General features: G+C 44.5%; 4 protein-coding genes across 4 annotated transcripts; 1 reads left to right on the top strand and 3 right to left on the bottom strand.

Moving 5' to 3' along the window:
- Positions 1-1,363: 1,363 nt before the first annotated feature.
- L199_008430 (uncharacterized protein) lies at positions 1,364-3,924 on the bottom strand (the record flags this gene model as incomplete). Its single annotated transcript, XM_064894111.1, has 15 exons — positions 1,364-1,397; positions 1,469-1,666; positions 1,743-1,850; positions 1,917-2,047; positions 2,121-2,306; positions 2,368-2,382; positions 2,437-2,583; positions 2,656-2,812; positions 2,902-3,003; positions 3,071-3,167; positions 3,238-3,319; positions 3,385-3,493; positions 3,563-3,596; positions 3,677-3,788; positions 3,871-3,924. 15 exons carry the CDS (start codon positions 3,922-3,924, stop codon positions 1,364-1,366), a joined length of 1,566 nt encoding a protein of 521 aa, XP_064750183.1.
- Positions 3,925-4,509: 585 nt separating this feature from the next.
- On the bottom strand, positions 4,510-5,501 carry L199_008429 (uncharacterized protein; the record flags this gene model as incomplete). Its single annotated transcript, XM_064894110.1, has 6 exons — positions 4,510-4,545; positions 4,623-4,687; positions 4,809-4,869; positions 4,935-4,958; positions 5,073-5,168; positions 5,385-5,501. 6 exons carry the CDS (start codon positions 5,499-5,501, stop codon positions 4,510-4,512), a joined length of 399 nt encoding a protein of 132 aa, XP_064750182.1.
- Positions 5,502-6,556: 1,055 nt separating this feature from the next.
- On the top strand, positions 6,557-7,380 carry L199_008428 (uncharacterized protein; the record flags this gene model as incomplete). The annotated part of the gene is made up of 2 exons (XM_064894109.1): positions 6,557-6,821; positions 6,917-7,380. The coding sequence occupies 2 exons, from the start codon at positions 6,557-6,559 to the stop codon at positions 7,378-7,380; spliced, it is 729 nt and encodes a 242-aa protein (XP_064750181.1).
- A 735-nt stretch (positions 7,381-8,115) lies between these two features.
- L199_008427 (uncharacterized protein) lies at positions 8,116-12,813 on the bottom strand (the record flags this gene model as incomplete). Its single annotated transcript, XM_064894108.1, has 14 exons — positions 8,116-9,274; positions 9,335-9,475; positions 9,538-9,645; positions 9,708-9,904; positions 9,968-10,040; positions 10,095-10,227; positions 10,290-10,425; positions 10,480-10,530; positions 10,589-10,763; positions 10,820-10,854; positions 10,914-11,277; positions 11,338-12,136; positions 12,201-12,495; positions 12,625-12,813. The coding sequence occupies 14 exons, from the start codon at positions 12,811-12,813 to the stop codon at positions 8,116-8,118; spliced, it is 3,855 nt and encodes a 1,284-aa protein (XP_064750180.1).
- Positions 12,814-13,144: the final 331 nt, after the last annotated feature.

The following is a 13,144-nucleotide window of genomic DNA, read 5'->3' as shown; positions in this document are numbered from 1 at the left end:
GCATCTATCCGAGTACGTACCATCTCCTTCTCCTCATGTAGCCCCTCTCGTTTGCACGATGCTTCAGCCCCGGTTCTAAATGAGGCGACTAAATGATGTAGGAATCAAGCTAGGTGATATCATAGTTGGCTAGTTTGTGACTCAAATGCCGAATACATCGGGTGAGGCCCCTCCTATGATGGGCAATCTCCCAGACATTAATCTGAAAAAAATGTTACGTGCGAGAGACCCGCCCGCATGGTGCCCTAACCAGCATCTTCATTTAGACTCTCATTAGTCGAATGGGGCCCAAGACGCTAGTTGGAAGATTTACGCCAATGACGTTGCGGGTCCGTTGGAAATGATTAGGTAAAGCACATGTCGTTTAACCGTGTTTTTTTGGATATGTGAAGCGCAATGTCCCGGCGGCACCTTAACACCTGGATACCTGATCTCGTGCACTCGTTGGTTGCTTTTCCCACTGTCTGTCCAAAATCCCAGATTGCGTCCTGCTATTCGAGTACAATACAGACGGTTGCAGCACAGCACAGTGCCCATTCTACGAGAATTCTAAGAGGCACAGGCCACAAGCTGATCAGACTAAGACTATATATCCTTACATAAATCTCGGCGGTACAACGCAGAAAAGTAGGAAGGAAAAAAGCCGCGATCGCTTAGTAGGTAAAGCGAGGGTCTCATACGACGTTGGAAAGAGAACGTTCTGAGCCTCGATATCAAAGGTGTAATCCCTAGCCCAGAGTTCGAGCCTCTGTCATGGCAATTTCCGACATCCTGACTTCAGTCTCTTGCACGTCAAATTCAAGCTTCCACTGAAAAGTGGAAGGAAGAATTCATTTCCGATCCGAAAATTTGGAAGGAGATGGAGGATAAACGACCAGGAGACGTTTTTGTACCGAGAAGCGTTTTTTTTTTTTTTTTTTTCTCATTTGACGTAATTTTTGATACTGCACACTTGCAGATGCAGAACAGTTGGGTTGGCGTACTTGTGTTATCACCGAGCAGGGATTTTAAGTGAAAACTAGGGACAAAGATCTAGCAGGACAGAGATATTCGCTTCGACCAGGAGTTGTCCACCCATTCGGGTGGGCGGGGATTGTTCTTCGATCCAATGACTCGGATTTGCGGTCTTCAAAATGCACACGGCATATGCATCCTACATATAAGACATATCAGATTACTGTGCACTAATGTATCTCAAAGCTACACGATACATAAACAACATGACTACGAGACAGTACGATACGATAAATCAGACAACCTCAATCTGCAATACAATTCGTTCGCATCTCTTCCTATGCGACATCTTACAGAACACCACTTGCGGAGTACCGATAGCGATTGCGCACGGGTATCGAGGCTTGGCCTACAGTCGAACATCCTTAGGCATCTTTCGCATCCTATCCACCGCAATATCAATCTCATGTGTCAGCTGACTTACGATCCGATACGCAGGACACAAGACACTTACGCCTGTCTCACACCCAAATCACCCAAAACTTCTTCAGCTCCACCTAAGATAGCATCGAATTTCTGAGTTCTTTGGAACTGTTCGATGAATTTACCCATCCCAGTCTTGGTCAATCCTCTACCACCAAAGATGTTCACGGCATCATCAGCGATCTCACCGGCGAATCGAGTAGATTGCATTTTCAAGAAAGCGATTTGACTATGTATCGAAAATTATCTTGGATGTAAGCTTCGTTGATCGATGTAGACGTAAGATATATCTTCTTCCAACTTACCCAGCAAGATTCCTAGATTGTTCCTTGTACGTCATATTGTTCATTTGATAGGTGACACTCTCGAGCCATGCTTGGATAGCTTCGATCTTAGCGATCATGGCTGCGAATCTAACATCAAACATAGTCAGCATATAATAATGAAACGTCGTGTATGAAATATATATTGTCACTCACTTGGCTCGGATGACAGCCTGGGCGAGCAAAGGTCTCCCGAAGACTTGTCTTTGAGCGGCCCACTTAAGACATTCTTCAACGACCATTCTTGAGCTTCGAGCACTCGCGCAGCACATTACCCATCTTTCGTGCTGTGTGCGAAACATCAGCTCCAGCTGTGAGCTCTGATGCTCAGGAGTCGACTCTCCAGCTGAGAATACTCACATTGAAATTCGACAAGATCACCAACAAACCTCCATCTTCAGGGCCAAGCATGTTCTCAGCAGGGATCCTGACATTATCGAAAGTGATATAAGCAGTACCGGCAGCAGTAGAATAGGAAGTCTTGATTTGCTTGGTTTCCACACCTTCGCCTCGAGGTACGAGAAACGCAGTGAGACCTCCCTCGGTCTATATCGGTATATCAGCTAGCTAGTACGGTGGTGATCCTAGTAATTCAGCTGTGTCTCACCTTAGCACCAACAGTCTACAAATTGGTTGAATCAGCTTCAGCTCAAGGGTTTCGTTCGCTAGGACTTACAAAGTAATCAGAGTGCATACCACCCGATATCCACTTCTTGGTACCATTGATAGTCCAGTATTTACCATCTTCGCTCTTAACAGCTGTAGTCTTTAGATTGGCTACATCCGATCCAGCAAATGCTTCGGAGATGGCCAGCGAGATGACCTATTGCCTCAGATACATGGCGTCAGCTGGAGATCTATGATGGTATACCAAGTAACTGAATGGTGTATGTACCTTTTGTCCGCTGAATACTTCTTCGATGACTTTGGATCGTAATGGTTCTTGACCGAAGTTGAGAACCGGCGGAAGGCCAATGACCATACCGGCGTTGAGACCGTCACCGTACCCTCTTGCGCCCATTCGTGCAATCTCCTGGTTGAGGACGAGCTCGCTGTAGTATGACATCGATCAGCTCATTGTCATAGGGAGAGATGTCTCAATTAAGCTTGAAGAAGCACTTATGATAGAAAATTGACTCACTGGAAATAATCGAATTCTTCTCCTTTGACTACGCCTCCAAACAGTTCTCTTCCATGAAGATGTTTACCAGGACCCAGTCGCATAGCATTGAGGTTCGTTTTGCTATAAAAACCCAGAGCAATAACATTAGTTGGTTCTTCGTGTTGTCGCATTGAGCATGTCAACTCACGCCATAGCTTCTAAAACTTCTTTACTTGCCCTCTTACCAGACTCTTCACAAGCTTGAGCATCGGGGTAAATCACCTCATCAACAAATTTACGCATGGCTGTTGGTTATCACGTCAGCTCCAGCTAATGCAAGGAGATCATCTCCCAGCTCAATCAGAGAGGATTAACCTTTTTGTAAAGCCCGATGTGAATCTTTGTAATAAGGTGATTTGAATTCGGGTGTCAACCAAGTAGGTTCACCATATGGTACCTATCCGATCGAACAAATCTAAATTAGCTTCCTCTTAGTGCAGAAAGAGTAAGGATATGACACACTCTAGAGATATCACCAGGTTGCATATGTTTGATCAAAGGTTTTTCACCTTCGATCTGACCGATTTTCAACCTTTGATATTGTGGTTTCAACAAGATTTCAGATCGATGACTAACCACCATCCCACATTGTCAGCTTGCGATCAGTCATCAGAGCGTAAATTTCGTAGGACAAGCTTACAGTCCGTAGAACACCGTAGTAGCATCTTGTCCAGCTATTCCACCAACATCTATCAGCTCACAGCGTACGATGGAAAGGCTTGCCGGTTAACCGAATAGGAAAAGTTGGACATACCGACTTCCTCATCTAACAATACTCCGATACCACCTGGATGCAAGTTACCAAACTTTGATAGATCGTATACGATCGAATCCACGATGATCCACAGATCTCCAGCTTTATTGTGCTAAAACCATCATCGTCATCATTATCAGCTTGATCTCGCTCTAGTGCCGGATGAAGCGGCAAAGCGACGAGATGTGACTGACCTTGGACACTTCATCCCGGGTGAGAGGTTTGAGAGCCTGTTCTTGAGTTGTCATACTGTTAGTGTTCTCTCGTTAGGAGTTAGGAATCCTGAGCTATGCTTGATGCCTGTAAGATGAAGGTAGTTGAACGAGTGAGTAGTGGATGATATGAGCGGACATGAAATTATGAATAGAGAGCGTGTTGATTCGTCAACCTCTATTTGCTACCGGTTATCCATGCATGTGCATTAGCCGGGTGCATAAAGAGGCTTTTGTGAATCAATGGAACGGAAAAAAGCTTAAATACAGCTGTGAATTCAGATCTCACATGCACAGAGTAGATGTCCATGTGACAGAGTAAGACAAGCAGTCTGACATGTTATATATCTAGGAGCTCTAAGTACCTTGAATACTTCCGTCGCCTTGTGGCCGCGCATTGTTACAAGTCAAGGACTAGGGATGCAATCACCAACTGTACCACAAGATTTGCCGTGCGTAAAATCATGGTCCAATTAGTATTAGTGCGAGTTTTTTGCATGGTTCCGACGTATTGACTACTACACTCTTCAATTACCTTATAAATATATAAAATACTTCATTCCTTTCCTAATGCTTTGATCATATATGCGATTCCCCCATTTTATACTATGCTATACCAATTTATCCTCTTGGTTTTGGACCTGCATCAGCTCTTACCTGAAATTGCAAGCAAGCAAAAGGTATATCAGCGCGATCTGCAATCCCAGTAAATCGTGTCTATCTTACCTACGCACATCATCTTCACTTTCGGTAGTCTTGCTGAATGATGATGATTCCTCGTGGTGTCTCTTGTGGGTTTCTGAGTGTGTCAAAAGGGGTATCATCGGTGATTTATATAGCAGAAGAGAGAATATGAGGGAATCGGTCAGCTTGGTTCTCCGTATCGTACCAGAATTCTAAGATAGTCACAAGGTACTCACGGGAAACAGTAGCGTCTTGGAGATCTTTACCTGGTTTTCCAGTTGGTCCAGCTTGGTCGGCCTAAGATACAAACAAAGCCCTGTCAGCTTAAGGGATTGTTCTCATGAGACATTGCAAAGACTCACCTTGACAGCAGCTTCGGAGTTTGACTGTTCGTGCACCATATCTGTCAGCTCGTTCGGTTTTCTTCAGAACAGATAATACAATCTTCAAAGATCGAAGGACAATGCATGAATGTCAGATGACGCAGAACCGTCACTCACAGCGAGATGTTCGTTCCATCCAGGAGCATGGTTCTTATGAGGAGAAGATGAATCTTGTTGACCTTTGAGATTTCGTTGTTTCTCCTCTTCGATGATCTACAAGGTATCAAGTGTAAGCGAGATGATGAGCCAAATAAATTTGTACCAAATAGAGGGTATATCTTCTTTTGGCATCTATACACATGACCAAAATAATATGACATGCTCCATACTTCACGTTCACGCTGAGAAGCCCAAGGAATGTTGCCCATATGTAGAGAACGATACTTTTTACAGGATACAACACCAGGAGAATGGGAAGAATGTACCCACCTTGGGATCATTTCCGTGTACGCTCGCAGCGTATCCTCTGCTCCACACCCTAGCCGAAGCAGCGGGGCCAGTAGCAGGTCTGAGTAATCGGGAAGCTTGAAGTCTGAGGATGGACATTGTGGTGTGCGTGGGTGTTGTGGTTTCTTGTACTTGTGATCAATGTAGATGTATGTGAGAACCTGAGTATCTGTATCGGAAAGTAGGAAAGACAAACCGAGTAGGATGGTAAGTGGTGATCCAATACGACACGATTGATTCGTCTAGCACATCACATCCCAAGTATGACGTATTGGCACAACTGCACTTGGATAATTTCCTGAAATGGTGATTCCACCTGATGCTCCGAAAGATCCGAAACTCCCTTGGATAGATCACGTGACGCGGACCCCCGAAGCTGCACTCCACCTCACACGAGGTGGTCTCGGAGTGAAACCGGCGAGCAATGATTTGTTATTGTTTTATGCAGGTTGTAGCTATAGTGGTATTTTCACTCTTCTCTTGACCATCGGCAGTTGTACTCCTAATCTGACCATTAAGAACGAGAACGACAGTCATCATTACGATCGAATCGGATCGATCTAGTCTATCATAGTACATCGTCCCATCACACTCACAGCTCAACGGACCCAAGTTGAACGACACGAGGATAATCAGAAATCGAAAGGATCATAACTTGAAGATAACCCGGATCGGAGCGACGTCTCTGAGAGACAAAGGAATATTCTATGTGAGTTGGATCTGTCACTCTGTCGTCTCGCTGTCGACTAGAACGGGTTGAAAGGGATTGGATCTGTTCGTGGGACAAATCAAACGGACATAGCGCATCAGATGTTTGCTTTGCATCCCTCTTTTTCACCTCATGTCCCTTTTTCAGAAACATACAATACAGCCAACATTCAACCGATCATATCGGGTTTTGGTTTTTCTGCCTTTCGCTCTTCCATTTTGCTGTGACTCCTTTCCGGTGCTGCTCCACTGCATCCGTTTGATCAGACCAATAACGACGATCATCTTCATGACCATCATCTCACGCCACTTCTTTTCATCGTCATCACCATTAGGCTGACAACGCTTTACCACCACAGCCATATCAAGGATATTTATTATATATTCTTTACCTATCCATTCCGATTTATCAATCAGTGCATTCATATATACAACCTCAAGGCAAGATGTCTCGACCAATCCCAACGACCAATAAACCCCGTCAACTATCCCTTGGCTCTGCTCAAATCGATTCCAATTCTGCTCTATTGACTCCGGGCGGTACACCGCCTCATACAGCTAATGGACACGATCATGCTCATGTTCATACCCATTTCGAAAACAGATTACAACAGTTGTTGTCTTCGTTCGAAAGTGGAACGCACAGTTTCGATAGGGAGGAGAGGGAGTCGCCCGAAGAGAGACGAATGAGTTTCGGAAGCGGTAGCGATGGTGAGTTATAGAATATCCGCATACCATGTCATCTTTTGTAAGGAACAATATGCTTAATTTTTTTTCTTCTTTGTTTTGCTACTTCTACTTCTTAGTATTTCCAACTCCACCATCCTCTCGTAGACCATCATTCCTATCCGGTCTATCCCTCTCACGACCATTTGCTTTCACTTCAACAGCTTCTTCTAGTCCGATCGCCTCTACTCCATTATCAGGTTCGCATAACGGGAAAGAACATTTCTCAAACCTTCAAATGACATCGGCTGCTAGTACTAGACCGAATCTAGAGAGGGAAAATCAAATTCAATCTACTCCCAATATCCCTCATCATCATTTCGAGAAAGAAGAAGGTCATTTACCTTTCACGGTCAACAAACAGTTGAATAGAAGTAAAACTACTTCTCATATTGGCAGTAACGGTATTACACAGAAACAAAATGGTTTCAAACCTAATCCTAGATCGGATATGGGACATGGTTCAGCCAATGGCGGAGGAGGGAAAGAGGAGAAAAGACATTTTGATCCATCTAGAGAACCCAAATTATTGGGATTACTTTGATCATATATTGATCTGAACGGGATATTTCATTCTCCATTTCCATTGCTCATCTCAATTCTTTCTTTCTTTGATGGTAAATCACTTGTACATAGTTATAGAAATACAATTTTGTATATATCATTAAACTCACAGAGTTAGTTGTTTCATCCTCATTTGGCATATTGACAATCATAGATTATTATTCCTTTTTATCCGTCTTTCTACATGTATTATTAGATTATTGATAATATTTTGTTTTTAGTTGATAGAAGTGTAAATACGATTTATAGCATGTATTTATAAGTTATTTGTTCCGAATGACCAATGATCTCATCAGGTGAATGCACGAACGAGCGTTGAATACATTGTCATTGTACTATATTTTTCTGCACCCAGAGGAGAACATACTTTGTCATTATTGTTCAAGGTATCAAGTACATCCTATACATCCACATGGAACGACCAAATTATACAAAATCAACTCGACGTCAAAATCAAAATCAAAAGCATAAACCCGATATAATATAGTACAATAAAAGAACGGTGAGATTCAAAAGGTGAATGTGACCAATCTTTCGAAAACATCAGACCAAAATCGGAATGGTGATTCAAGTAAAAGAAATATGACTATCGAAGAAGAATCGAAAATGACCATCAACGAAATCAATAAGAAAGGAGTTACAGGTAACGTGTCATCTTGTCCTGACCCATCCTACTACATACATTATTTATACAAAATCTCCATCCCGTTGTTTCTCACTGATATATCCCTCTTAACATCTCCCCCACTCTCCCAAATTCTTTCTCACCCTCTTTATACCCTACCTGTCCATCTCTAGGTAAACCTCCATCTTTATTGATCTCAGCCATAAGTTGTTCCTGAGTCATATTATGAATGACATGTAGATGTCCATCTTGACCTATCGTCTGTATATTTCCAAATTTATTCTCAATTTCAGGACTTAACGTTTGTCCCATCCCTCCTATCCCACCTCCTAATCCACTAGTACTCAAACCAGCTTGAGCGGCAGACCGATTGCCCGAACCTAGTCCCGAACCTGATTGTTGCTGTTGTTGTCGTTTTTGGGATTCAATCGATTCGACCAAGGCATCCGATAAGAAAGGCATAATTCCTCCGGGACCCATACCAGGTTTAGAGATGGTACTGTAGATAGCTTCCATCTCTTTATTCAATCTACTTTCTGATCCTCCCAGTGGCTGCTGCTGCTGTTGGAGTACCATGTGAGCTTGGGCTTCAGCGAGTAATTCATTTTCACTCGTATTCATCCACACTGGATATTGACCATCGGCACTTAGAACTCCCCTACTAGCGATTTTATCCATCATCTCTTGAGTTACTGGCGTTATTCCAGGTAAACTGATATCAAAGGCAGCTCCGCTTCCAGGTCCAGATCCACCACTGTTGTTGTTAGAATCTAGAGAGGCTGACCTTCCATCCGCTTTGTGGAAAGTGTTCTTACCAGAGGGAGGAGGTGCCATATCGCATAACCCCGTTTCGGATAATGTAGATTGCTGATCGCTCTTGGCTGTAGTCGCAGAAGGTCGAGCAGGTACACAAGGAGTGAAATCTTTGAATTGATCGACAGGATCAGTATCCATAGCTTCCGTGCCGCTTGCATTCCTATGTAAGGATGGTTGCGTTTGACCTCTCAAGCCAAGAGTTTCCAAGGGATGTTTCGGTGAATCGTGATCGGAAAGATGTTGGCTGACACTTGAGCTGGAACTAGCATGAGGTCTAGAAGCGTGACTACCACTTGCCACACTTTCTGGAGTCGATCCGAAAGGGGATGCACCGGTCGAAGTAGACTGTTTGGGCAGTCGCCAGAACCCTCTCTTGATGTTCAGAGCGTTGGATACGCATAATCCGAAATTAGCGGTTGGTGTAAGTTCAGGTCTATCGCACATTATCAGTATAAAGTGAGCGGACAAGGCAGCTGTCAAAGGGAGGACTTACGCTCCGCTTCGAGGATGGTCGGGATAGTGAGCTTGTAGCTTCTCAAATGTTGGGTTGGTCGCTCGATCGAGGAAGTATTCAATGAGTTGCGAATGGTGGTGACCAATCTTGAATTTCAAGCCGAATTGACTCAACGCCATACTATGATCACAGCGATGTTAGCGAACAGCAAATACGAACTGGTAGATCACTTTTGTGCTCACCGGATCATCTCGCAGTCTGTTCGATGAGATTGAGCTGCAGCCATATCACCGATGTTAAGAGCATGTCGAAGGAAAAGCAGCGATGTTCTCGCAGATGTAACAAGACACCTGGAAATTTGGGCCATCAGCTTGGAAACTGACAACCTTTAGGGGCGACTAAGACCACTCACACTGAAGCGGAAGAGTGCATCACCGAAGTGAAGTTCGTACCACCTTCGCCGAAGACACTTGCAAGCTGCTGTACGATGGACACGATAGCCTGTGTAGCTCCCAACATTCTTCGAGCCGCTTGATCGCTTGGATCATTCAGATCCGCGAAGGGTTCATGAAGACAAATGATAGCAGCGTGTGGTAGCATTTGAGCGGCCTTATGACATCGTAAGCACGGCTTGTATTATCTTCTCTTCACACAATGTACACCGGAACTCACTATGAGATCGATATCAAGTTTCCTCTTCGATGTCAATTTACCCACATTCCTCATAGCAGGCGGGAAGCTCATTCTGCGACCATAAAGTTAGCGAGTATGCATCCGTCCATGAGGTAAGATGACTTACTGAAAACAAGCAATGGCATTCGCAATCTCTCTAAATTCCGGTTTGTACAACCCGTCGAAATCGTCATTATCTCTCATATGTCGGTTCTTCCACCTTCGAGCGAATTTGTTCGTTCTATTCATGAGTACAGTGGCTGTCAAAGGATATGTTAGCTTCGCCTATCCCTCATCGCAGACGGACTCTCGGCTGATTTACCTTTGATGACCATGACGAAAGAGTCTGGTACGGGATGTTTTACCCAGAAATCTGGAGATTCCAAATCTTGAGGATTAGGCTCCATCTGTTCGTGGCCTATCTCAAAGTCCTTAAAAGACACCGGTAGTGGCACAGTCTATAAGACAAGAGTCAGCCTTGGCAATTGGAAGAAGTTCTCTGGGGCACTTACAAGTTCATCAAGCGACATTGATGTTCCCCAACCACTAGCAGAACTAGCAATCTACAATTTGCTTGTCAGTCACCCCTTCGATTATGTAGGACTAGACTGTGATACTTACAGTGTCGTGGTAGAAAGCCATCCACACTGCTGCTCTTCTCTCTTCCCTTTCAAGAGCATCCGCAGGAGGCGGGAGCATGACTGATTTCAGTGACAGTTCTGCTGATCGGACGTTCAATCCTAATGGCAGAAGCATTCGGGCAACAAGACCGCCATATGCCCAGCATTCCAACATTCTGCGAAGTAGTTGTCAGCTAAGAGGGATGATAGAAGTCGTGGGAATCAAGCTCACCTAGTGTCATCAATGAATACCCGACATAGGATAATCTACATGGCAAGATATCACCTGTCAGCTTTGGTCAACACGAGAAAAAAGAAAGACTCACCATCGCTCTAACCACATCGAATAACCTGTTACCGGTATTCAGACCTTCTTGAACCGCTTCTTTAGCAAAACTAGCTTGTCTCAGACCAAATGTCAAGTTGGCTTTTGATCCTTTTCCTTCCAGTACATCATTACCGTACATCCCTGCGCCGGCATTACTATCAAAGAAATCCCTTCCTTTACCCCTAGTTGATTTTTCGTATATCTCAGGGGAGCACCAAGCTGCCGCTGCGGCACACACAGCGTGGATCAGAGCAGGATGAGGGAAGTTGGAGTGGGTGGGCGGTAAAGCCATTCTCGATAAGAATCGGGCTCGATGTAACACTCTCGGTAAATTCGGTACGAGATCGAAGAAGGCTTCGATCCTATAAATGCGTCGCGTCAGTGGAACGAGTCATGTCGATCTTTTGTGAATGTAAACTTACAGGTCGTTGACGACATTCGGTTCTGGAAGATTTATGGGCCAGCCAGGCCAGAAAAGATCCATCAACAATTGCTGCTGCATCGCAGCGTCCAAACCAGCTTGTAAACCATCGAGATTGATCTCCGTCTCCATATTCGTATCTAGGCTGAAACTCTGCTGATCCTGATTTTGATTCTGGTTATTTATCATGCTAGCCGCATAAACAGTTTCGATCGTTTCGACAGCTCTCCATGGTCCATCCACTTTTGTGCTCGGTTCGATGTTACCTGTGATGGGATCAGGTGGAGGGGGCCAATTTGACATGAGGTTGGTAGAGGGTCCAGGTGAAAAATTGAATATCCCTCCGGGTGAAAGTATATTCTGACTTTGAGGAGATGAGTGGCCTCCACCAGGTGTGAGAAGACTCGATCTCCTAGACTCTTGAGATTGAGCATCAGGTGATGGATCTCCTCGGATAACAGAAGCGTCCGATTGATGTCCACTTTGATCAAACATGAACATTGGTCTAAACCCGCTAGGAGCATCTACTGAACCTTGATCCATTTGACCCAACCAAAATGGTGTGCTACCACTGGCCGTCTGACCCGAAGATTTGCCAGTGTTATTACTAGTCGACGCGTTGGGTACTTGATTTGACGCGGCTGAGGACAGCATCTCCAGAAACGCCGTTGGGGATGGTGCAGATTGCGCTGATAAGGTTTCTTGCAATGATGGATTCTGGTTCAATGTTGAAGATGCAGCTTGCTTCTGTTTCTGAGATGTCGGATTGAGATTCTGCTTCAATTGAGCTTGAAGTTCCTCTACAAACGATTATCAGTGACCCACTTCTCAAACGTAGATCTAAATGATGTACGAACGACTCACCAATCTGCTTCGTCAACCTATCTCTTTCCTCTTCGAACTCCTCGTCCTTCTTCTTACGTTTACCTTCTCCAGCTGCTTTCCTCTTCTTCTTGCCTCCTCCATCGTCATCCTCTGGTCCCTGATTCTGATTTCGAGCAGGCGACTGGCTCGACGTACCCTTCTCACCTTTATGTCCTTCCTCATGATGACTTCCTGTCCCTTCATCGTAGTCACAACATAGTACTGGATTACTCTTTGGCGAGGTCCTCAGAAGATGTCGATATGATCTAACGCAAGTCGCACAATGTGGTCGAGCCTGTAGTCATAAAATATGAGCAAAATCCCCTTTTTCATATTCCAATCGTGATAACGTACAGCATCGCATTTCTATCATAAACGTGTCTTATCAGTACGGTTCCATACGTGTTAAACAGGGTTGACTCACCAACTTCCTCTTCCTACATTGCAAACAGGCTTGATTCCTCCTCAGTACACCTGCAACGTCTGGATGGTGTGTATGAGATGAGGATGATGAAGGGACAGGTGCGGTATCGATATGTATAATCTTATCTGGCGGAGGCGGCATCGACAAGTCCGTAGGATGATTGGGTTCTTGAGGATAGTGAAGAGGCATTGTAGACAACCTCTGAAGCTGTGATTATGTCGATATGATAAGATGATAATAACAATGATATACGGTAAAAGATGGGATGATGATTGAAGAAGTCGAACGGACTGAAAGGATGATTGGGTTGGGGTTGAGGCGATGTTGAGTCAACCGTTGAATACTCGGGTCGAAGGTTTGCGGTACTTTACTTTCGTGCCCAGGGAGGATCTCTGAGCTGAGAGGATATTACGATATATTCGGGATGATCGGACGGAGATGAGTAGAGTAGTGAACGGCTTGGTAGTACAGAGGAAGGGAGTGAGATAAGGAAAACAAAATGAAAGGATATAGCCAGTAG

This window comes from Kwoniella botswanensis, chromosome 3 (assembly GCF_036426115.1).
Source record: "Kwoniella botswanensis chromosome 3, complete sequence".
NCBI classification, from domain to species: Eukaryota; Fungi; Basidiomycota; class Tremellomycetes; order Tremellales; family Cryptococcaceae; genus Kwoniella; species Kwoniella botswanensis.
Note: the sequence above shows the minus strand (reverse complement) of the source record. Positions and strands in the feature narration are given on the sequence as shown.